The 26,489-nt window shown below is 38.5% G+C and overlaps 3 protein-coding genes across 3 annotated transcripts in view; 1 reads left to right on the top strand and 2 right to left on the bottom strand.

The window, feature by feature from the left end:
• rnf217 (ring finger protein 217) overlaps positions 1-26,489 on the top strand; it is a 124,043-nt gene that overhangs the window by 59,453 nt on the left and 38,101 nt on the right. The window lies entirely within an intron of this gene.
• On the bottom strand, positions 3,825-9,901 carry LOC148062257 (microtubule cross-linking factor 3-like). The gene is made up of 8 exons (XM_087812161.1): positions 9,574-9,901; positions 8,320-8,544; positions 8,093-8,251; positions 7,951-8,019; positions 7,616-7,885; positions 7,149-7,520; positions 4,672-5,328; positions 3,825-3,935 (listed from the first exon to the last, which is right to left on the bottom strand). Exons 1-8 carry the CDS (start codon positions 9,697-9,699, stop codon positions 3,825-3,827), a joined length of 1,989 nt encoding a protein of 662 aa, XP_087668287.1. The 5' UTR covers positions 9,700-9,901.
• On the bottom strand, positions 12,204-18,840 carry LOC148062256 (very long chain fatty acid elongase 4-like). The gene is made up of 7 exons (XM_087812202.1): positions 18,626-18,840; positions 17,558-17,638; positions 17,296-17,483; positions 16,549-16,629; positions 15,044-15,215; positions 14,845-14,972; positions 12,204-13,274 (listed from the first exon to the last, which is right to left on the bottom strand). The coding sequence occupies exons 2-7, from the start codon at positions 17,622-17,624 to the stop codon at positions 12,993-12,995; spliced, it is 918 nt and encodes a 305-aa protein (XP_087668328.1). The 5' UTR covers positions 17,625-17,638; positions 18,626-18,840; the 3' UTR covers positions 12,204-12,992.

The raw sequence follows: 26,489 nt of genomic DNA, 5'->3' as shown, positions 1-26,489 counted from the left end.
GTTGAAAGCAGAAGAAATATTAACAGGGCTGACGGTTGAATGGTCCCCAAACCCGATACCATTATGAGTCTGGTTATGCTCAAGGTTTCTTCTTTTAAAACCAAATTTTACAATCCTACTATAAGAAATCCGGACGTCTAAAACCATATTCCTACTCATTTTTCTATTACAAAGTCGTTTTTGGAACCCCCTAAGTGACCCTGTAAAGTATTTTTCTGATCTAATGTAAGTTCTCAAGGATTTACCACAATTTGGATGTTTTTCTCTGTAGTTTAACGCAAACATATTCGTCACTATGACAGTAAAAGAAAAAGTATTTCTGCTCCTTCTCCACCCTTTCCCGAGGTCAGATATTTACAGAAACCCATTCTTGTCTAAAACCTGCAGTCATGTACCTTCGCCCGAGAAAGCACGTGCGGACAAGGGTGTCGTGTGACGGTCAGGGGGGCACGTTAAGACCTACTGGTCACTTTGACCTCCATGTTGGCCTCCGCGCAAAAACAACTATCTTAAGCATGCGGTATGTTCTCAGAACTGGTGCTCACATGCTTCCGCCCCCTCAGTCGCTATGACACTGTCTCAGTAGGTGACATCTTACGGGGGCGCGATGGCAGGGGGGCTCCGATGACTGATGACTAACGGGACAGTGACGCGCCGTTGTGCTAGTCATTGGGCGAATATGCACCTCGACTTCACTACAGCTGCTCGGAAAAGTGTCCCTTAATTTTACCGATGATGTCATGTATCTGTCTTTAGCGTTAAACCGTCACATCCATCAACAGGTTAAGCTAAAATTGACACTTTTAAACCATGTTTTTTTTTATAATAAATACCTTTACAAGTATTTTTTTAGACAAGAAATTAGTTTTGTATCACCCAACTAGTGATGCAAGAATGGTATTAATGATGTAAACTGCTAGCATGGGACTGTTCAGTGGTAACCTAGAGAGACACACTTCCAAAATGTTTAAAATTAATATAATATCAGTGCAATAATGCATCATCATGCTGCAATAGAAGAGCACGAATGAATAGAAAAATGGGTTCAAGAGTCGCACCTAATGTTACCTGGTTATGGTAGGAAGCCTCCGGTAAATCCTAATCTAGTCTCTCCGTTTCTCCAACACATCCACTCTCCTCGCCGGCGAATTGTCAAGTCCCTCTCTCCGGCGCTGCCTCCTTGTTTTTCCTCCCCTCTGTTACGTAAAACCCCGACGCACCGAATTTAAAGGGGCCCGTTCTCCATGTCACGCCTCGGTGTCAAGTTCAATCCCGGTGAGGCGGGGTGCGGAGCGGGGTGGGGGGGCGTCGAACAAAGGGGTAAACAAGTTGTGTTCCAGGCGGGGAGACACCCGGACTTCATGGCTCTAGCCCATGTGTTTACGTGTGCGCGCCCCTGGAGCCGGCATCCAATATCATAATGTCAAATTTATTCCAGCATTTGAAGTCTCCAAGGGACAACTGTCGTCACCAGCATCCTGGCTATAATTACCGGGGCTCACGGAGCGAGGGAAAGTGTTTACATAGCTATTTCAGCTGCTGCCCAGCTCCCGGCCAATCAGCTTTTCTGTTGCTACTCTACTTTCGGATGCTGGGGCAGATTCTGCCTTGTGACCCAACAGCGGCTGGCAATGGTTTTTCCAAAGGATGCCAATTGAGTGTGTATGACACAGTGAGTAATAATGTGTCACAGCCAATAATATCTTTATTGAGGTTAGACACGCAAAAAAAAAAGCGAGCGGCGAGATCATTCCAGGACAAAATTGCTCAGCTTTGGTCCCACAGCTACGATTCAACAGAATACAGAATACCTCCAGTCTTAACAAGGGCCACATGCTACCGTTCAATCCACAAATCCATCAGTGGCTAATACCGACCTCTAATCAGGGGCCCCGCTGGGAACTTTCAGGCTCTCATCAATGACATTTAACACTCGATATGATCATCTACATTCCTCCCACTTTCAAGCCTCTGATCTTCCCCGCCTTCCCATCCACCTGTCATGTCCGCCCGTTTAATTGTCAACTTTCCACGAGCGTGAAGATTGCAGGATTATAAAACATGTGTCGTCTGGACTTTACCTTGAGGCAGCAACAGCAGGACGGTGCAGCAAGTATTCTGGAAAACAGGGCAGAGGTGAAAACAGGACGAGTAGGAAGGTTACATCGGGACATCCCGAAACCCACTATAGGCGACGATCAGAATTTATATATACACATGCTATATTTTCCAGAGCCGTTTGATCCTCGCTTGATCTCAACGTGATGATGGGCATCAGCTTAGAAAAAAGTAATTGCTTTAATATGATTATTTATACATCAAGAACTTGACCTTATACGTTTGGATTTATATTCTTTGGAATATTCGTTATCCACTTAAAGAGCTTTAGTTTGAGTGAGGAAAATCCTTGGTTATAATAATATTATTTTTTAAACAATATCGCCATGTTTATGTGAAATTAATTCAGCTTTGACGCATAATAACAATTTATTTTTACATCTTTTCAAAGATGTGTTTTATAAACATGATGAATTTGAATCAGAAGGAAACCTATTTAGTAGGTAATGCTACATTTCGTCAATGCTAGTTTAACTTTAACGTTAACTCCCTCTTCGTCTCCGAGCTCACTGGCGTCAACGTGTAAACATCTTATACGTTCCAGCTCCGTTCATTGCCGACAACTTGTCAGCCGAGTTAAGTTTAGTTTTGGCGGTGTGTAGCATTTTTAGCCGCAGGCTAAGCTATAAGCATCGAATCCTTACTAGTGTATAGAACAACAGACATGTGTTCTATAAATATAATATGTGCTAAAGATGCACTGAAAAAGGAGATTGAATATGGCTTTAAAAGCTTGTGCTTACATGTGTATTTTAATATTATGTTAAAAAACTGTTGTGGTGAAGAAATAGCTAACCTCAGAAGTGCTGGCTAAGCTAACAGATGTTGCTAACAATTATCGATTTCGAAAAAGAAAGTAGTTTTGCTAAAATATATGTATATTTATATATATTCTTCTACTTGAGCAGGTCAGAATTCTCGCTGCAGAGTTCTGAATCAACTGCAGGCGAGACAGATACTTCTTGTTAAGACATGAAAACTGTTACAGTAATCCAGGCGAGAAGACAAATGCATGGATTACAAGCTCCAGATCATGTTCCGACATCATTTACCTAAGTTTATAGATTTTTCTCAGTTGAAGGAAACAGTTTCTGGAGAGTTTTCTGAAGTGTTGAACAAGAGACATGTCTTTATCAAATACAACACCCAGGTTTCTCAGGCTCAGTTTGACAGACTGACCTAAGTCACCCAAGTACTGACTCAACCCTGGAATCTTATCATCAGGAGCAATCACCAGAGTTTCAGTTTTGTCCACATTTAGCTGCAAAGTGTTTTCACTCAGCCACTGTTTACTTCCTTTGGTGTCTGTTTTCAACTGTGTGTAAGTGTGTGTCTATGTGTGTGTATGAGAGAGAGATGTTGTTATTAGTATGTAATAAAATGCCAAACCCTCAAAACATGTATCAAATATGTTCATTCAATGTACACAGAAAATACAGGTTCAAAATTTTACGTTTATATATTTTTTTCTAACATACCAAAAAAAATTAAATCATGTAAATCAACTCACCTCTTTAAAAAGTCACAAGCATTTTCTTTCCTGTATTGTAGAACACGCAGGTGCCGATGTTGATGTAGTGGCGCCCCTGCTGTGCTTTCCGTAACCATGGCAACATAAAGGCGGGATGGCAGGGGATGTTGATGGGACGAAAACAAAAACAAAAAAAAAAAAAACAAGGGATGAGCTAAATGAAGGGAGGAGAACATCACAGGACGAAGAAAAGGGTAAAAAGAAAGACTAGCTTGAAGATGGTGGCGTAAGAAAGGGACGAGAACAACACGAGGATGAGGATGAGCAGAATGATGGGCTGGAACATCTGAGCGCCGGGAGAGGTATAGTCGGAGAAAGTTTGGAAAAGAAAGAAATAGTGTCAAATTATTATATTATTTTATTATTTTATATTTTAATTATACGGTTATATTATAGTTTTTATTATCTCCACCTAAATCTCTATTAGTGTGTGTATTGGCAAGATTCTTGAGATACGATACATATCACGATACATGGGCAACGATATGATATTACGATACTGTAGTAACAAGGATATATTTTGTAGTATTGTCGAGTACTTCACTCTTGTGTTGCAGAATTTACAGATCACCTTCTATACTGCTTTCATTTGTTTTGAAACCAAAATATTTCCAAACATCAGCTCTAAAATCTGCTGGATTAGACTGTATCCTCTCGTCCTCAGTCTTCTTTCTTGCAGCTGATTGCTGCCATCTTGTGGTTTCTTGGAGTTTCCAACTCAAAAATGCTATGTATACCTGCATGTTAATTGTAAATCATTTTTAATTTATGCACACTTTATTGAAAGTAAACCAGAAAATATAGAGTACTAAATATTATTTAAAATAAAAAAAGATAAATATCGTTACAGTGCTATAGAGTATCGTTTTTTCTCGCCCCCCTATTCTCTATTACAGTAGTTGAGAATTCTCTTTAAGAAAAACACATCTAAAGCTAACTCTTTTGAATCTCCCTCCCACAATTTAAGTTTGACATCAACAATAACAATTCTCGCAACGGTTGCAAGTTGAACTCTCACTCACCGACACCGGCTCGTCTGCGTCTCTGTCATCCAGCCGCGGCACTTCCAGTTTATCGATGAAGGCTTGCAGTTCTTTCCTGAAGGCCTTCATCTGTGCATTGATGCGATACAGCAGCTCGTGCTCCCGGATCCTGCTCCCGTCGTCCTCCGCTCCCTCCTCGCCTCCTCGGCCGTACATGAGATCCCCGTTGGAGACGAAGACCCTGGCTTCGGAGATGATGGTGGCGGTGTCAGAAATGAGCTGGTCCAGGGTTCGAACCAGCCTCTCCGCTTCCAAGCGGATGTCGATCATCTGCTGCCGCTCCCGCAGGCTGCAGCGTCCCGCCGGGAAGTTGCGGCTCAAACCCGGGGTGGCCGCCCCCTCTGGTCCCGGAGGGGTGTAGAGACCCCGGGTGGGCGTCAGGCAGCGGCTGCTGCCGTTCCTGACTTCGTCCGAGTCGCTCTCGCCGCCGACGGGACCCTCTCGTTTACGATGTGGGGGGAGAAGACGGGAGGAGGTGGAGTCTTCGTCGCTCTCTCGCCGACCGCTGCCAGCTCCGCCGGCGTCGCTCTCTGCGTCGCTGTCTCTGGGGCTGGGTCTCAGGGAGAGATGGGAAGCCAGGTCGTAGCGTTGCATGTTGGACAGAAGAACTCTGTTCTCGTACTGAAGCTGCATCACCTGCACGGAAGCAACAGTCATGTTTCAGTAGTGGTCTGATGGTTTGATCTTACTAAAATTACAAATACACGTTAAATAACAAAGAGTATTTCCTTCGCTCTGAAGGTTTTCTGCTCAATATTCAAGATGTTTCTTTAAACCACAAGAGAGTGTTTTGACTCCTCAACATGCTTGGATTGATTTTCTTTCATTTATCGATCTTGTGTTTGTTCTTATGATGCAAATAGATAAAGATAAAACAATCTTAATCAACTTCCCCCATGAAGTACTATAAAACTGACAATGTCAAAATGTTTCGGGTTGTTATCTAACAATTGTATTACTAGTTCAACTCTATATATACCAAACATATTTGCTTTGTATTTTAGTATTTTTTCGCCCTTTTTATTTGCATTGATCTATATTCATTTACATTGTTCTATATGTACATTGATTTTTTAAGTCATTTTAAATCATGCTTACATGAAATGTTACTTTCATTTATGTTATGGTATGTTAAAAAAATGTTATTTTGCATTTGATGTATTTTATTTTAGGGTTTTAAATACATTAAATATAGTTTCTTTAAAATGTTTTCACAATAAATAATAAGCAATGATGTAAGACTCATTATAATTATTTATTTTTTAAGTTTTCTTATAAAAAGTGCACGTAAGTAAGTACACCCCTACAACCACTAGAGGGCAATGTTGCAAAGATAAATCTGGCTGGCTTATCTTACTGGCTATACGCCAAATAATAAGAATACTATATTATTATGAATTTTGTTTGTTGTGTTAACATCTGAATTTATCATCCCTCAATACTAATTGAAAACATGTCTTTAAAACTGGAGGTCAAATACTCTGAAGTAAACTTTGAATATTAATTTTAAACTGCATAAAAAAAAATGATGAAAAAAAAGCCTTAAAAATGTGATGGTTTTTAGTAGAAGTAGAAAGTAGAATTAGTAGTAGTATTAGTAGTGGAAGTAGTAGTGGAAGTAGTAGTGTAATTAGTAGTAAACGTATAAGTAGTAGGTCAAAGTGGAAGGAGTTGAAACATGAGTTGAAGTTTTTCCCATTGAAATGAATGGGGAAAAAGGGTAGAAAAAGAGGTTTAAAAGAAAGAGTGGAAAAGATAAAAGAAAGATAGAACATAGCCCGTATTTCGGAAACAAGCTGAATTGATAAAAGTTTGAACAGTTCAAATCAGATTCAATTAGTGGGAGAAGCGACACAAAGTTTAGGTTTAGGTAGGAAGAAAACAGGATCTTAACTTAATGCTGGGAAGCACACACACAATAAACTATGTCTAATGGAACACATTAACTTCCATAGGATGCATTTCAGAGCTCATTTTAATTAAATAGACTGAACAACAATGTAATTATGTAAAAATATGTTTATAAAATGATATCTGTCTATTTTAAGCATCAAGAGTTTCTTATCATCAAAGTGTGGATCTATTGTACTGTAAATAGTCAAGACAATACAAGATTACAGGCAGCATAACAAAAGTAATCCTTCCAATTGTTGTACACATTTTCCTTCTCATATATTATAGTAGTAAAAAGCTGAATATAAAGCACTAATAGTGCGAGTGAAAAATGTGTGAGTAGGAAAAATGTGTACAACAATTGCATGGTTTTTGTCTGGCATTTGTTTTTACTTTTGTTATGCTGCCTGTAATCTTGTATTGTCTGGACTATTTACAGTACAATAGATCCACACCTTGATCCTGTGCAGAAGATGTTGCACTAAAACATACTTGAGCTATAAATAGGTGTTTTGTCTAAAGAAAAGTAAAAATGATTGATCAAAAAGTATGAAATCACTAACCTTTCCACTTAGGTCGTTGATCTGCAACCTGGCCGCCTTGAGCTCGTCCTGCAGGGCCTCCATCTTCGCCGCATCGATCCCAGAAGACCCTCCTCCTCCGTGTCTGGACCCCGGATCATGTGTCCCCGCTTTGAAGCGGAGCTTGTTGAGCTCCGTGGTCACCCGCTGATTCTGCTCCTCCACGTCGGCCAGGCTTCTCCTCAGCAGCTCGGCCTCGTCCTCCACCAGCTGCAGCTGCTGCCGGAGCTCCGTCAGGTCGTCGGCCAGGCCGCGCCCCCCGCCCGGACTGCTGGTGGAGTCGCTGCCCGAGCCGGCTCCCTCTCCCTCGCCTCGTAGATCGTCCAGCTCTGCACGAAGACCTCGGTTCTCCACCTGCGGAAGGTTTTGATTTAGTTACTATAAAATGTGGCCCCTGAGTAAAATGACCTACGACTGTTTTAGAGCCATCATTCAAACTGTCATCCTACCTCCAGCTCCACTATCTTCCTCCCCAGAATGTTGGCCTCCTCCTCCACCAGACGCAGCCTCAGCTTCAGCTCGGACTCCCGGGTGGTGGGCGGCCCCCCGGCCTCCCCCTTGGGGTGACCGCTGTCCAGCTCTCCGTAGAAGGAGCGGTACTTCTGCAGCTCCTGGTCCATGCCGTCCTTCTCCTTGTCGATCTTGGCCATCTTCCTCCTCATCAGCACCGCCTCCTCTTTGATAAAAGCTATCTGGCACTTAAGGTCCTCGTTGTCGTCCTGAGGGCAGAAGCAGTCAAAACTTCAGCCGTCTATTCCTGAACTTCTCCCTCCCGTCTTCTCACCTCAGTGGGACTCTGCGCTGGTTTCTTGTCCGACTTCTGGACCTCCTTACTTCCTCTTCTCTTTTGAGACTGTTGGACATCAGGTTATTATTTATTTCATCACTCTCTGAGCAGGAAAAGCTCTTATTAAGACAAGTCTTGCCTCTTTGGTTTTCTCCAGCTCGTTCTGCAGAGCCTGTTTGGTCACTTCCACCTCGATCAGTTTCTGCCTCAGTTTCTCATTCTCGTCCTCCGTCTTTGTGCGTTTCTCCTCCACCTTCTCCAGCTCGTTGTGCAGCCTCACCGACACATCCTTCGCCACCTTATCGTTGGATCATGTAACATGTTAAATACCACAAACACTTCCTACTACTACTGTCTCGGCGTTACCTTGAGGTCCTGCTCCAGACACCGCAGCAGCTCCTCGTCAATCTCCCCCGTCTGGGCGTATCGCAGCCTCTTCCTCTCGGCCTTACGCAGCCGGTACTGGAGGATCCGACAGTTTTTATTGGCTCGCTCCAGCTCTCGCCTCATTTCCTGGAGCTGACACGTGTCCTCTTCGTAGAACGTGTCCCGCATCTCGTCCATCTCGGTCCTCATCTCCTCGATCTCGCACTGGAGTCGACACACATTTGATTCTTTTTTCATTCACGTCATTATTGTTTGTTATAATACTTGAAAAGACACATTTAATTTAAACGGGAGTCTGTACGAAGCTCCTTAAAGTACACTCATTTATTCGGAAAAAGATACATTATACTGATTAATTAATTGATTTTCCGACATTTGGGAAATATAGGTTGTTACAGCAGTTAATAAAATAAAAGATTAACAAAGCAAACCCATTATATTAACCCTTGTGTTATCACTCCGGAAGGAACACAAGGGATACCTCAAACACATTGGTTTTCAGACCACCGGGTCATCTCGACCGTGAGATATAACAAGGGTTTAGACAAACAGTACAGTAGACATGTGCAAAATAATAAGTCAAATTATAATAAACACAAAATAAATATATAGAAAATATAAAAATAATGATAGTAACATGATCATATTATAGAAAATTAAAGATAAATATAAAAAAGATATAGAAAATAAAGATAACAGGATATGCACAATAATAACTGAAATATATTCTGGGCAAATCAACAATATCTTTTACAATTAAATACTAACTTTGTTTAGGCTCTTTACATATATAATATATTTATCTTGTGGTTTGTCAAAAAGAAAATATTACAAAATGTTTATAATCTCTAGTTTAAAGGTAGGCCACATGTTTTTTGTATACACTTAAGAGTAGATAAGAAAACTTATTACTAAAAGTGTATTTTACAAGTTCATATTAATAAATAATAAAATAAAACAGTTTTTAATCTTTTTTTATTTGAATTCCTCTGTAAAACTACAACAAACGACAAACAACCTGTGCAAACAAAAAGACATGGAATTACAATAAGTATATAAGTACAAATAAGTACTACTATAAGTAAACTGTTCTATTATTGGTAAAGATGCTGTTATATTAGTGTTTGTTAGATATAATAGGCTAATAATATATTAAGATAATTAGCTTATATTTTACATTAGAAAGACATATAAAAGTGACAAAGAAGCACATTTTAGTAAGAATTTACCCACCTTGAGATCCTCGTTCTCATCCAGCAGCCTCTCCATCTCGTCCTGGAGGGCCTGCTCCTGCGGTGACCCCGCCTCTGTGGCCTCAGCAGCCGGCTCTCCGTCTGCGGCCTCCATCTTAGTCAGCATCAGTACTTTCCAATGAACGTGTACAGGTTTTGGATCGGCTCAGCGTCTATACATCCTTCGCTCCATGAACTCAAACCAGGGCCTGGTACCGCCGCCTGCAGCCTCGCTCAGAGCCTCCTCCTGGAGCTCCTGGACCTTTTGTTTTTTACTTCAGCGACCCCGGAGCGGGTTCACATTTGAGGGCGGAAGTGTAGCGATGGGCCGGTTCGGAGTTCTCCCCGACAGCACCCACCCTGTTCGGCGTGAGCAGCTCAGCATCAGCACCACGAACAGCTGCTCCTCCTCGGATCCTGGACTCCCTCCTCCCCGCCCTGCTGCTCGCGGCTCCTCCCCCCACCCGCCGCGCCAGCCTCACCCGGATGTGCCTGCGACTTCCGGCTAAGAGTACCGGCAGTTTTTCGACGATGGTTCAAATTTAAATATTATTTTAAAAATATTTTTTTCAATCAAATAACAAATACGATATACGATTAATTAAATTATAGCTTGAATTTTATATATATATAAGTTAAATCATCGCTACAGGAACACAGTTCCATGATTAGCCACTAGTTGTCGCATTTTCACGGTTTTTAATTCAAATTAGTCGTTGATACTTTTTCTGCTCAAAGATAATAAAACAAGAGAACACCAGGAAATCCCTGAAAGCACATATTTTAGTAATAAACGCAAGAAAAGTGCAAGAAAACGACAACCGATAAACTCAAGTGTGCAGCTCTCGAGTGCGTGTGACGTCACAACGCCCCGCACTTAATGGAAGTCAATGAATCGCTTTCGCAATAATAATAACAATAATAATAATGATGATAATGATAATAATAATAATAAGTATTATTATTCATATTATTATTATATATGCTGTTGTAGTTACAGTGAACACAAAATCCGACTATACACACAGAAATAAAAATAAAAAATTAAAGTAAAACCAGAAGAAGAACGATTGAAACAACTACTTCAATATTGTCAGTGTACTAGTTTTTATATAATATAAGATCTTTTATTTGGAAACTTTATATTAAATAAAATAAGATCACCATAAAGTACTTTAATAGAGTAAAGTAAAATAATATATATAAAAATAAGTGTTACCAAGGATGGAAGTAAAAAAAAAAAAAATGTACTTGGAAATATTGTAGTTTCTTGGTTTATTGAACATGATTTCATTTTTGTGTTTGTGCTATTCTTTTTGGGAATGTGCTTTTGATTGCTGGTTAAATGTATTTGTAATTGTGCTGCAATTCTAGTAATGTTCGCTTCAATGCAACTATATTAGCTTCTCAGTTTTTTTAATCTTCATTTTTATCATCATATTCGTCATTAAAATGTTTGCATTAAAACGAAAAATTAAAAGAAGAAAACAATGGTTTAATAATTTTCCTAATGGCAAATCTAATAACGCACCGATATAAATTGCAGAAACGTTAGATTCAAACTTCCCACCCATGATATATGTTTTTTGTACCCACAAAATAAAAGTTAAACAGTATGACCCCTCGCACTTCCCAGCAGAGGACGCCCTCCACAGTTCTAAACCCACTTAGCACAACCGCTGAAGCAAAGCTGTCCTCACAGATGGAGCTTCCATAAAATGCTGAGTGTTCCCACTTGCGTTGGTTCTAATGAGCTCCTCACTCATATAAATGCTAATGAGATCAGTGGGGACGAGCCGGTTAGTTGAGTTCAACCCCTCACCCAGCTTCATGTCAGGCCCCTCACAGCCGGGTCAATGGCTTAGATCAAGTGATAAAGGACTACAAGGATGATTTCTGCTTTATGCAACACGTTATTTTAAACTCACCTTTTGTGGCAACTCCGGACGAAGATTGGGAGCATAAGTTCTGAGTGTGTGGATGTAGCAGGCAGTGCTCTGGTTCTGGTGACCTATTCTAAATGCCTTTGATAGAAAAGCCCAGGACCTTGAGCAATCCTCTTAGTCCCTGGCTTAGATCCTTGTGTGTCCCCGAGGAGGACAAATAGGCCTCATCTTATCTTGTTCACTACTCACATCCACATCCAAGGAGGGCAGGTGGTGGAACGTCAGGATAAGACGGAGAGGATATAGGAAATCTATCGTGTTAATTTAGGAACAGAGGTACACAGAGTGCCGAATAAAAATGACGACTGAACGTCTCTCTCCGACAATTAAAATGCATGAGCATCTGAACAGATCATTATTGTCATTCTTAAAAGTAAAAAAAGGGAACTTAATAGAGTCAAAGATGTTCATGTAACTTGTAAAAAAGTGACATTTAAGAGTGATATTAAAGGTAAATGTTAGCTGATCCGACAATTCAAGCAGAGACCTGGTGGCAGATTAGCGAAAGGCTTCTCTTCCAGTGACCTGCTTTCATGGGCAACTCATGGGAGTGACGTGGTAATAAGCTCTTTTCGAGCTAAAGCCAATTTACCCCCAACGATTAGTGCAGATCTGTCTGGACAGGCCAAAGAAAAAACCTCCCAGAGCCACAAGAAGATTCCACAGGAAGCACAGACGCACAAACTCCGGCTGAAACTGTCTTTATTTGAGTTGTAGGTTCAGCAACAAACTGTAAATTGAATTTACTGTAAATTCCTGGATTATTTTTTATTAAAAAAAGCATTGTCATTTATGTATCGATCTTCAGACCTACGTGGCAGTGAGACGAATATTAAGCCTACATCGCACAGCAAATAAATCAGTAACAAACATACCCACAGAAGTTGCATGAACACTAAAAAGAAACTAGCCCCGCCCATCCACAGTGATTTAATCAAGGGTTTAATTCACATCGAACACAAAAAGGAAGTAGCGTTTGAGCACAGGTATGTCGGTTTGGACTGTCAAAGCCAGGAGATAATCTGTCAGAGGTTGGATTGATGGCAGCTTCTTAAGGGTCGTCTAAACTACAAAAAACTGTTTTCTCAAAAACCGGCATGGTGTCTGCCAAATAAGTTAAAACTCTTTGAGTTCTAGCAAATCAACAATCATATTAAAGACTATGGAAGCTCGGAAAAAAAGTGGAATCAGTAGAAAAGGTGGAGGTGCGTTTTTTGGCTGATAAATTAGAGGATGCTGCATATTGACTTTTTTTTGGTCGTCCCAACATGTACTGAACAGCACGGAGCCTACTCGTGCAGCGTGTGATTAGAAATGTTTATAGAGACCCCAAAACTCTCTTTCTGTTAAAGATCTGCTGCAGACAAACCCACAAACCAAACTGCAATTATCTGCCTGGAGCGAGTGCATTTAACCTTCCCCTCCCCCTTCTTAACCACCGTCCTCTCTGACTATCACCAGCCCTCCTCCCTCCTTACTCTCGCTTGGCTCTTCCCTTCCTCGGCTTCTTCCCGTCTTCCTCCACCGGCTCCGCCTTGCTGTGACCGTTGGTGACCGCCGAGGTGCCGTTGGTGGCCGGCTTGCTACCCTTGTGCGCGGAGGAAGGCTTGCCTCGGTAAGCGTGGTAGTAGAAGTTGGCGAAGAGGATGATGAAGGTGACGGCGTAGCCAATGAGAGCCCATTGCATCCAGGCAGGGAACGGACATCCGGTGTAGAGGGAGTGACCTGCATGGCCGATGGTCACGTGGAACTGGATCTGAAATGTTCAAACAGAGACGGTCAGACGCTTTTATTTGTTGGACGTGTTAAAAAGACCCATTATTTGACACCAAGAAAATGGAAAAAAAATATTAAAATTAACTGCATTTTAAAGTGTGATTGGGGAGCTTATTATAGCCTTAATAAAAAGATTGATATCATTTGTATGCTGACAAGATAAGGTCTCCGATCCTAGCAATATAGGTAACGTTGGAGACACTGTGTCTCCAGGTTGGCCTGAAACTCTGTGTTCTCCACAAGGAGGAAAAAATCGAGGCCTCTTAGGTCCGGCTGTTACTCAACGATTTTAACTTGGATACACAGTAGACGGATGAACGGATGGATGGCTGGACAGGTTAATTAATACATTGGTGGATGGATGGATGTAAGGAATAGTAGTCGTGTAGATGATAGATGGGGGAATGGATGAAATAGCAGTTTTGTGGATGAATGGTTTTGGGAATGGATGGATGGGTGGGTGGATTGATTGGATGGATAGATGAGCGACGGGTGACGGTTGGGTGGATAGAAGGATCGATGGATGGATATATGAATAATTAACGGAGGATCAAGAATGGATGTATACATGGATAGATGTATGGATCTTTGGAGGTATTGTAGATGGATGGATGGGTGGATGAATGGATGGATAGACAGGTGTGTGATTGGGTGGATTTATGTATGATGAAGGCTGGATAGATATGTGTATAGAGGTATGAATAATTGGATGGATAAGTTAATGGGTGACTAGGTGGGTGAATGGATGGATGGTTGCGTGATATGGTGTTTTATCAAAGTACAGATTGGAATTCACTAGTAGGATCTGGAATCCTACTAGGACAGATTGGAATTCCAGTCTATCCTAGTAGCATTCCAGATCCTACTAGTGAATTCCAATCTCTACTAGGAGATTCATCCAATCTATACTGTTTTTGGAATCCAACTACTGTATTTGGATCAGAATATTTGAATTCCATTCTGTCCTAGGACAAATGGAATTCTACCAGGATAATCTCCAATTATAATAGGAGAAATTCGGATTACATCAAAATGTTATTTTGAACCCTAAACCTAACCCTAACCATAACCCATATCAATATTAAGATCCGATCTGAGTAGCAGGATTCCAATCAGTACTAGTACAGATTCTTTTAGGAATCAGTGGCAATCCAACTGGATTCCAATCTGTACCATGACATATACATTGCTGGATAGGTATGTGGGTTAATAGATGAATGGGCGTGTATGTGATGGATGAGGGTGTATGGATGGATGGATGCGAGTATGGATGACTGATGGGTGGATGGATGCACATGTGGTTCTGGGTATGTAAAATGTACCCATGTTACAAACAGACGTAAAAAGTGACATGAATGATCTACGCAAGTACCTTAAATAATGGAAACTTGGACTAACATTAATGAACAGTGCTAAGACAATATCTTTCTGTCTTCTTTCATGTGCAACTAGAAGACTTAACCATTGATAAGTAACACCCAATGATTTTCATATGAAACTGAACTATGTCATTCATTAATTGTTTTTAGAAACAAAGAGACCATTCCTACCATCTGAATAATCGTGAGGTATTTCTTCCACCAGAGGTACTTCTGCATCATAGGTCCCAAAGCTGCCAGACCATAATAACCATACATCATGACGTGGATTGAAGAGTTGATGGTAGCACCAAAGAAAGCTGTTGAAAGATAGAAGACGTGTCAGTCAAGTTGAGATCAAGCCGAAGAGTTTTAGAAACTCTTTACTCACATTGACCTCCAGGGACCCACTTCATGCCGATCCACCAGAGGATGAACATGGTGCAGTGGTGGTAGACGTGCAGGAAGCTGACCTGGTTGAACTTCTTCCTCAGGATGAAAAAGACTGTGTCCAAAAACTCCACACCTTTGGAGATATAGTACCACCAGAGAGCTGAGGCTATCTGAGGACGACAACCCGTGCACGGTCAGTTACTGTGGATGTTCGTACCATTTGTGTCAGATTATACATTTTAAAAGTAGTTTTTATCACACGTTTGTTTCATGATGACTGTGGACAACAGTTAGATATGCTCTATCTTGTTTTCAGTGTAATTATTTCTGACATGATTTTTCAGGGTATTTTCTTTGATTAAAATATAATTTCCAAACTTTTTCAGCCTTTTTCCAAATCTGAGGACCTGTACTTTATTGAATTTTATATTTTCATGCCGTGATTTTGAATTAGATTGTACCTGTTGTTCTTTGGAGACACGTTAATTTCGATGAATAAATAAATTGGGTTATTATAGTGTAATAAAAAAGGTAAATTGATGTCACATAAGAAAGTTGAACTACATCTGTATCAACTCTTCACAAAATAAAGAACCTTTCACCAACCCATTCGATTATAATCAAGTATTTTTACATTTACTTCAGTGTTTTACATCTAAATATATTTCCCTGCTGTTGTTCTTATCTTAAAAAAAGAACTGAGTTTACTCAACTAGAAATGTTTGTGGCACTTAACTAAGATTTCCACCCAAATTTAAGACTTTTTACGGCCCTGGAAATAGTTTAAAAAAAAAATATCTAAAAAAGACATTCAAGACCTCACTTGAATTCACTTTTGAATTTAATTTAAATTATTATTTCCAATACAACATCTAATACTCAGTCATTTTATGACTAACCCATGAATTAAATATAGATAATGCAACTTTTTTGGAGAGCAAAATTTTATTGAGGTGGATACATTTCCGACTAGTCTCACTTCCCTGATCAATAAAGGAATTATTGACATAGAAAAATTTGCTCAAACTAACATCTCTAAAGTAACTTGATACGTAATCTACAAAGTGTCCGACCTAGGAAACATTACACCTTATCTTAACTGTTAGTTCATTAAATTATTTATCCCACTTCTTGATAAATACTTAATCATATTTATTTAGATACAAACATAGAACAGACTCCTGTTTAACCCTCACTAATGCTATAGCCTTAAGGTAGACTTGTGGGCGGAGCTTCTCAGGTGGCGAGACGACTCTGGACCTGCAGGCCACGCCTCCTCTGGCCTGAAATCAATACAGTAATAAACCCTGATGCAGCCACCACATGTCAGGCGGCAGGATCGACATGCAGACACCGAGCAAGATGGTGTGAGGAGTTCAGCTTGTGTGTGTGTGTGTGTGTGTGTGTGTGTGTGTGTGTGTGTGTGTGTGTGTGTGTGTGTGTGTGTGCGTGTGCGAGTGTGTGTGCGTGTGCAAGTGTGTGTGCGTGTCTTTGTGCTCTCACCCTGACTTCATTGACATCCTTGGAGTAGCTGACAGGTTGACAGAGGTAGCTGTAGCCTGCTGCTAGAGAGCCGAGGAGGAGCTGAAAGGCACAAAAGACGGGAGTTGAAGATGACAGGACAAGGCTGAAGTCTTCTAAAGGAACAGATATGACACAAACATTTCTTCAGGGTGATACTGTGGTTTATTTATAGATATCTGTTGACTTTAATTTTAGATCTTTTGAGCGCTCAATTTAACTTTGAGTGAATCTTAACAATGACATTGTGAAGTGTCAGATTATAACCAGTTTTTGTTAAATATTATTTTAAATTACAGCAACAATACGTAACATTTTGAGATTATAATCCCTGTTTCATATTATTAGTAATTGTTGGTTTGATTTTGAACAGGAATCACTCATTCTACTCTCTAGCTATCGTTTAAACAGTACTCTTAACTATGTAACCTTATTTGGATGTTTCATGTGAAACTACAGTAGTGTTTTTATATGAAGTACAGAGAGAATAAAGTAAAATAAAACTGTAAATAGTTCTGTTTTAAGTCATTTACATAGTTGCACTATTATGACACTAGGGGGAGCCTGAAACACCATTTCAAATGTTACTGATTGAGGCTTTAACAGATAAATAATGACCATTTTAGGTTGTTTTAATTCTCAAAATATATCAATAAAAACATGAACAGGTAGGAAAAACACAGTGTGAGAGATATTGATCACTATAAGCTGGTCTACAGTTGCACCGACCTCTTTGGCGATGTAAAAGTTGAGGACCACCATGCTGAAATTGTAGACTATGAGGGTCTTCCTGAGCGTGTAGGGCTGGCGGTCCTGCATGTATCTGGGCCCCGCCCACAGGAAGAGCAGGTACAGGCAGCTGATGGCCAGCGTGGGAAGGGGAGATGACATCATGGGCCATGATTCTACCCTCTTGTCTGAGGAGGCACAGTGACATCAGAATTGTTTTTTTCATGATGACAAAAACTTAATAAAATAACTGTCGACTCACCTGCTATTGAAAGGCTCCATTTGTAAAATTCTACCGAATCATTTACAAAATGCGTTACAACCTCCATGACTGTCGTTTTAACTGTGAGAGAGAGGACGAGAGGAGACGTCAGGGAAAACCACTTGAGTCAAATTAGAGACTGCATGTATTTCATCAAAGGCTATTTTTGGTCTGGACCACCTTGAAACCATTTTGTGTCTTTTCTTAACACGCAGAGATGGAAAGCTAGAATAGGAATGGCTTCCAAGAGTAGTATTTTCCTCATATTTTTTCCACTACATAGAACAATGCTGCTGGTTCATATTGACTGTAAATGAAACTATTTTTTTTTTTTTTTTTAATATAACTGTTACGTTTGATACAATACTTTAAATTATATATTAAACAAATTCTGTTGTCCTTTGATAGACAATCTCTCGTAAGTTATAAGACTTTTCTATACATTTCCATTGGTGTTAAGGATCCAGTTGAAGATTATTTGGTGTCTGAAGGCGAATTTTTACTGCAAAGTAAAGCACAATTGTGAATCAACTGCAGTACTTGAGTGAAATATGTTCTATAAAAATGGGAAAAGCCACACTGTCGACCACTGACCGAGTGTGTGCACACTGAAAGCCCGGCGCTCATGTGTCAGCAGGTTTGCCTTCAAGAGGCTTAAATTCAATTGATCAACGAGCTTAGATGAAGGCACAGGCTGATAGTTATCAGCTTCACGTGCTTATTCACTAAAATAAACTTTTTCATGCTATATTCGCATCTATACGATAAAAAAAAGTTATTTTACACACAATATTATCGCGGTTAACACAAATAACGTAGATACAAAATAATGTATGTGCAGGAACAGGTGAGAGATTAAACAATAAAAGCGGATTTCAACAAGATTGGAGATAAAGTGAGATGCATGCCGGGATTTTTTATTTAGATAACGGTATTTATTTGCAATTAATTAATTAACCATTACTTCATTCGATTTTTTTTAAATACTCAACGTAGGTGTTACAGGTTCAACCCTTACAAATAAATAATCTAATTCATAAACGTGTTGAGGCAGAAGCTTCTACTTACATCCTCGATATTAAGGAGCGTGTAATGACATCCGGTGCAATTTGATACCAACTCCTCGCCGCCGCTCGTCTGTCGTCGTTGTTTTCCGCTCAGCCCCGCTCGCGACTCCACATCCGACGGGAATTTGGCAAGAAACAAGGCAAGTAAAATAAAAGAGACTAAGAAAGAAGCTAATTATTCGTCCGGTCCGACGCCGAGCCGCATCATCTTCAAATCTCCTGGACGCTGAAAAGGCTGATGCTTGTGCGCAGGCGCGGATCCTTCGGTTATCCTCCCTTGTTCAGCCCTAATGTGTCGCCCTTTATCCACGCGTGTGCAGAGAAAACACCAATGTTTAAACGCGTTTTATTAATTTATATTTTAAAATACTATGCGTTTTAATTCTTTGGTGCGAGAGTTTCATCTTTAAACCGTCAATTGTAAATAATTTTAATTAAACTAATGTTATATTTAACATATGTTCCTCCGCAAGATGGCGGTGTTTACCCTCATCATTCTAACCAGTCAAATGTTAAATTTACTTTTATTTAGTAACATTTTCTTAGGGATTCGGCATTTACCTATGGCGCCATTATTGTATCTTTTCGACTATTTTAATAAAAAAACTGTTTTATATTGGAGTTTAGTGTTGATTCGCTCATGTCTGTATTTATTTGGATTAAAAAAAGAAATTGGTTACAGTTAGGGTGCTAATGGTGACCACTTTCGATTACTTTAAACAACATTTAAATAAACTTTTTATCAAAAGAAAATGTCAGTGTCGTCTGACATCTTGTCATGATGAAACTAGATTCTTAATGTAAGCCGATTTCAGATTCACAGGATCCATACAACCAAACACGTCCATTAAAAAACCTTAACAAATCCACATACAGTTGGTCATAATAATATTTACATTTATATTTACCCTTTGCAAAGAGAAATCACATGTTGCAGTATCACAAAATATCCTGTAGATGGAAACATGAGACTACGCCACTACCTACACTTGAAAAAAGTTTTTTTTTTGCTTGTTTTTTTCACAATCTTCCTGTTTGATTCTGTCTTCGTAGTAATCTTTAGTATGTATTTATAGTGATATAAGGAAGTAATGTTTGAATTTTTGTAAAAACGTGTTAATTTGATTATTGATGATATTACATTGGAGGAGCTGCTTGGAGGAGGTCTGCACTAATGGTCCGTACTAATACTTTTACTATTAACATTATAATTATCATGTTTCTAAAAAATTGACTTCATTTACATCCATTTAAAAAGATGAAAATGCTGAGTAATATGTCATTAATTCAAATCAAATGGGTAAATATTTGTTTCCTTACTTTTTTTTATAATCTGCATCATGGTTTGCAATGTGTTATCTTTGAATGATTGCGTTGGGTTGAAAGATTCCTTATCCCTCAGTGTGTTGATTTTCCAGACACTGACAGACGCAGATGGACTCTGGAGTGCTGACACTGTAGCTCCACACTATGATCACACTCTGTTAGCTAAACAACCTGATTTCTGTTTTTGTTAGTATACTATGGATCTTTGTAACTCTCCACTAACTGACATGACAGTATTCACATAAATGATCACATGTCATCACAAAGTCTGCATCCTGTAACATCAATAGTGAACGAAAAACAAGAAACATTTTGTTTGATCAACTGAAAATTGTTTGATTACAGTTGTTCTTATATTTAAAGCTATACATTGTTTAGTTACAACAACAGGAAATCTGTTGATAATAGTTATGAATTGTTAGATCTTTAGGTGCAAATTGTGTGATTATAATTAAATAACGGTTATATTCCAGCTGTAAATAGTTTGATTTTAGTTCAAATTGATTTGTTGTAGCGAAAAATTGCTTGATTACAGTGAAAAGGGGTTAGAATCCAGTGTAAAAGTGTGTATAATTATACATTGTTGGATTTTAGTTAAAAAATGATTAGGTAAAGGTGTAAATGTTTTGATTTTAGTGTAAAATAGTTTGATAATAGTTGAAAATTGTTGAATATTATTTGATTCAAGAGGAAAAATGTTTGATTACAGTTAAAAAAATGGTGTTGTTGTCTTTGACAATTATTTGTTTTAGTTGAAAATGGTTTCATTAAAAATGTGTTTTCTTTATATAACAGATAATTGTTTGATTTTAGTTGAAAATTGTTAGATTATAGGTGAAAATTGTGTCATTACAAATAATAATTGTTTTATTTTAGTTGAGAATTGTTTTATTTTAGTTGAAATTTGTTCCTTACAGTTTATAATTGGTAAAACACAATTGATTTTAGTTGAAAATTTTTTACGTGTATGATGATAAAAAATGAAATTTGTGTTTGTTTGTTCACACACACACACACACACTCTCTGTGTGGTCTCGCACCACTTCACTTTGGCCGTAGCGAATGTTGCCAGATGAAGAAAATAGCGAAGATAACCCAAAATGACTGATGTGAAGATGCTGTCCTGACTGCTGCTCTTTAGTTACCTCCACCACATCACTGACACTCGGCTGTTTGGTTTGGCTGCAGATTTCTGGCCGAGTAAATACACTTGATATCTGAAAAAGAAAAAGAAAAACGTGACTAATGACTGAACTTCTCTGTAAAGCGGTGGAAGTCACATGATCCGCAGCATGACCCATGCAGACATGTGGTTATTGTGGTGACTTCATTTCGTCTACTTTGAAGCTGTACAATGACAACCAAACTTATCAGCTAGCTAGCTAGACATTTGAGAATAAAATACATTATTGTTCGTTCGTCCGACTCCTACATTATTTATCATTTTTTTAATTACAAATCTTTAAAAGGAATTCACTCCCTTCTTGAGAATTGAATGAATGTATGACCTTCTTCTTTTTATTTATCATCTTAAAGCTCCCACACATGCTTGTGTCTACAAGCAAGGCCATATGTCATAAGATTAGTGCAGGTGTTTGTAACCTCCCTAGACCGAGCACTGGCCAGAGAAGTTAATTTTAAATAAAAAGGGAACTAAAAGAGCATTGAAGCTATGTCAGAAAAACATTCAAAAAACCCTTCAAAAATATTTGACGTGGAATTTTTTTATTGTTAGATTCGTACTTAAAATGACTAACTTTATACTATTAAATATTTCACTCATGTACTGTATGTTTGGGGCCCTAATGAGGCCGGAATAAAACTAACCTTATTTGTATTTACTATTCCTTAGAAGTTCAAGGCTACATTTTTACAAATGTGTTTGAGGTATCCCTTGTGTCGTCTCTGGGTCAAAGTAAACAGTCTCCATCACTGCATATGTATTTCAGGCAGCCAGGGAGGTCATTCATCTTGTCCCAGAGACAACACAAGGGATACCTCAATCACATTTATTTTCGGGCCTCTTGGGGTTTAAGATTGAAAAGGAGCCGAGAGAAGAACAATTGTCATTATTTCTTTCCCAAATTGATACTTATCTGTATACTATGTTCTATTTCAAATGTTTATGTATTTAAAACTTGAGTTTAATCTCTTTATTTATTATAAATGTGACATGACGCTCATTTATGCTTGTCTTATGAGGAGCATATTTCCTAGTTCATGATCTTTAATACATGAAAATCTATTTTATCTAATCATATTAAAAAACATATTTGTCCAAAGCTGGCGTCCATGTTATTGTTGCAGTCAGATTAAAATATATATAATTACATTTTGTCCTCGTCTTCATGTGTGACGTTACATCTGGTCTAAGCATTTTCTAATGCCTCATAATTTCCAACCTCACGACTCCGATGGAGTCTCGGTTTGGCCCCCCGAGCGTTGGTCAGAGGTATATTAGAGTGATTTATGCAGGAAAACACTGAGCGCAAACCACCGAACTTCTGCGAAGGGAAGCTAACTTTCTGAAGGGCAAATTCACAGCCAACCACCTGGGACGGCAGCGTTTTCCACATACCTCGGCAGTCGGGCTTTTGTGAAATTCCATCTTACCAAATACTCCACCAGGATCATTTCGAAGCGAGGTGGACTCTGGCGTGACTGGAGAGCACAAGCACACTTGGCGGCCGACGGGACGTGTGAGATGCACCGGCATTCTCAAGAGCTCCCTCTGTTTCAGAACCTGCAGCCAGGAAATAGGAGATTTGGCTCCTGGAGTGTGTGTGTATACGCTCCGCACTCTCCTCAATGGATTCTCTGTGTGCACGCACTCCAGGTATGTACGTGTGCACGTGCACTCATGTGTGATATCCCAGCACGTCTGTGACCTTTTTTTTTACTTCCCTAAAATAAACCGTTTAATGTCACGCAAGTGTGATGTCATAACTTTACCAGCCGGTGTTGTCATCATTTTTCTGTGTGAAAAAACACACTCTCTGAACGCTCACGTATGCAGCATGACCTCAGGTGACCTCCCTGTGGACTTCCCCACTCGCAGTGAAACAGTTAGACTGTTCCTTCCTTCCTTGATTTCTTCCTTCCTTTAACCCAACCAACCTTTCCAGCTCTGTTTTTTTTTTTTACTTTCCTCCTGCTGAGCCAGAGTTTGAGTGTCAGTGTTTCCATTTATCCTCAAAGAGCAGGTTTGTTTCAACTTAATGAAGTACTTTAGTTAAAAACACTTATTATTCCTTCTTTTATTTTATATAAAGGCCCAAATAAATCTTTTTAAATAACAAAATATTTATTTATTTTGTATTTTGTAACAGCGATAAAGTGTGAAAATACATTTGCAATAAAATTGTTATTTTTCATAAATGCACAAATTTTGTAATACAGGAAAGAATTTAATGAAAAATGTGGACTATTTTTTTTTCATTGTCATCTTTTATGTACACATTTAAAGGTTTGCAAGTATAAAGTATATCTTTCTTGTATCGACTTAACTTTCAGGGAAATGGGAAGAATGATTTAAAATATAAGATGGACAATTGTTCAAATAATAATCTGACACTTGATTTATAATTTTTATTTATTATTATTTGTGAATAAACTTTTGTTTGGTTTTCATCACTTGAGATTCATGATGTCTGTGTTTTGAACCTTATTCTTGGTGATGTTTTTGTAAATAATAACAAAGAGTATACATAATATATATATATATATATATTTTCTGTAAGAGTTTCACTATAGAAGCTAGTTTGTCAATAAATTACTCTTAAAAAGTTCCATCTGAATATCAGAAGCTTTTGTAGAGATGTTAATCGTAATACTATGGTCGATATGAAAACAAAATTCTTCTTTATTATTATTCCCTTTTTATTTAAGTATGAGTGATATAAGGATGTGTTTTATTCGTAATTGTACTGTGTGGAAAACCATATTTTAATCATACGAAAAACTTTAACTAATTTATGTATTTATAATAATTGTTTTAGGCTTAATTGTAAGTTTACCAATGAAACCAACTATTTTCAAAATTAAAATATATTTAATCCTGTTTGTAAATCCTTATTTTAAAGTGACAATCAACAAGTTTGAAAAGATTGTTTCTAGCACCCCCTTTGTTAGAAAAGTGTAACTGCAATGCTGTAAAAACCTCTGTCGCCAGATACCACATGTACATTTGTTTACAAAACAAGATCAAGAAAATGTCTGGAGTCGGAAAAAGTCTCACTGCTTCATATAAAATCACTGTCTAGAGCCTCTTCAACAAAACAGTTTGGGTGTTACAAGACACTCACAGACTCTCTGGGTGGGTCTTCGAGACACAGTAACACAGTGGAGAACATTGTTAAAATAAAAGCTATAAACATCTATTACATGAGTCATGACTTTTCCAAATTACACCAATAATTAAAACATGAAAATAATATTAAAAATAATCTCACATGTTGTTGCTTTGAGGTTGTGTAAAGTATTAACATGAGAGCAGGAAACTTTTAAAATAGAAACTTTTACACGCAACTAATTCAAAACAAAGAGCTGTAAAATAATCCATTAAAATCGAATCGTAACAGTAGAAACATTTAATAAATGAGGGACAGTAAATCGTTCTGCTTGTTAAGTTTTATGTGTATATTTGACCTTATTAACTTTTAATAAGGGTTAAAGTTAATGAATGACAGCATGTCCAACTCTTATCCGCAAAAAAAATGTCTTAAAAGTGTGTGATTGTAATGCGTCCTGAGACACACACAGGCTGGGTTATGAGATCACTTTCTTGAAACAAAGTACGTAATATTTGGACAAACTCTTGTCAGTCGGTGACAAACACAAACCAGGAGAGAAAACACAGGAGGAGATTGTAAGAGCAAACAAGTGACTTCGTCCTAAGATACCAGTTAAGACTTCTGCAGCAGATGAAACCCACCATATTAAAAACAACAACATCTAGGTTTTCCATGTTTCAAGAGTCCTGTGTGCTTGATAACTTTTAAATACGCTTTACAATGAGAGGGAACCTGGATGGAGGGAGCAGTGGTACAAAAGAGTTTTTGTTGAATTAGAAAATGAGTTGGAAAGTGGTTTTGTTTTAGTTAGAAAGCAAGATGGAAAGTTTTGTTTTACATTTCTGAATGTGGAACTCCGTAGAAAGTGAACAGTTTTAAGACCTATGACATGGAAGAAATGAACTTAACAAAAAAAAACAAATAACAAATGTTAGGAGTGCTATTGTAAATATAAAAATAATTCAAATTTATGGCCACTAATGTCATTCTAGTTCTTTCCATGTTAGACATTTGAAAAACAAATTGTACATGGGACATCAAATCTCAAACAAAACTGTTGTTAGCTGGTAGCTAACAAGCTCAGGGTTCACTCGCAGCTCTGGGTGGGATTGTGTAGTAAGTAATATTTGTAAAGCGCTTTTCTAGACCAGGGTCACAAAGCGCTTAAATGATCAAAACAATACCCAATAAAATATATATTTAAAAGGTCAAGACACCACCGAGACAAACACAGGAGTCTCAGAGAATCAATACTGTCGCTGGCACGCTGCCTTGCGGCCTACTCCCATCGGTGTAATAAGTCCCTTTGTATCTTCTTAATGTATAAATGTAAATTTAGATTTAAAAATACAATAGCAAATGTTTTTTTTTCTATTTTAAATGGATATTCTTCAGCAATGATGAATGATCATGTAATATAATTAGTATAATATAATATAATATAATATAATGTAATGTAATGTAATGTAATATAATATAATATAATATAATATAATATAATATAATATAATGTAATGTAATGTAATATAATATAATATAATATAATATAATATAAAGTAGCATAACATAACATAATATGACACTCAGAGGGGAATATTTTTTTATAACTGGAAAAAGCATTCATCAAAAGGAAGAACATTACAAGTTAATAACACGCTAAGAAAAACCATCCTCAACCTTTCAGTCTCAGTTAAGTTGTTAAAACACCCCACAGTGAAAAGTCAAGATATCATCCAACAGGACGTTTCCACTTCTATCAAAGGAATTTCCTGCTCATAAAAAGGTAGCCGATCCGACACTGCAATTATCTGCTTCAGAGACATGGGCCGGGATGATGAACGAGCTGTCTGGAGGTGAGCTGTGGCTGTTTATGTCTCTTAAGTGTGATAATATTTTGAGAGAGACTTCATTCCTCTCCAGCACGCTGGAAGCAGTTGTTCACTCACTTGGCATCTGGACAGGAAATCTGATTCCCAGGACTTTTTCCTCGCTGGAAGCCACTTATTTTGTCTGTGAGCAGCAGAATTTGTCGTAGCAGCGGCCGGCACCGAAAAAACAAGCGAAGCCGCGCTCAACAAGTTATTGGATCAGTGTTGGTGTGACACCAAGTGTGAAGTGAAGCCAGAAGAGTTTTACTTCTTTTTTTTTTACTGCAGCCTGGAAAGCAGAAGTCAACACGAGGGCCTTCCAGCTGTATGTGGTCACTGATTGTATTTACAGATGGTCCGGGATCAGTTCTTCCAAAGA

The sequence above is a fragment of the Callionymus lyra genome, chromosome 17, assembly GCF_982586985.1.
Source record: "Callionymus lyra chromosome 17, fCalLyr1.hap1.1, whole genome shotgun sequence".
Lineage (NCBI taxonomy): Eukaryota > Metazoa > Chordata > Actinopteri > Syngnathiformes > Callionymidae > Callionymus > Callionymus lyra.
The sequence above is the reverse complement of the archived record's forward strand: the minus strand, read 5'-3'. Positions and strand labels throughout refer to the sequence as shown.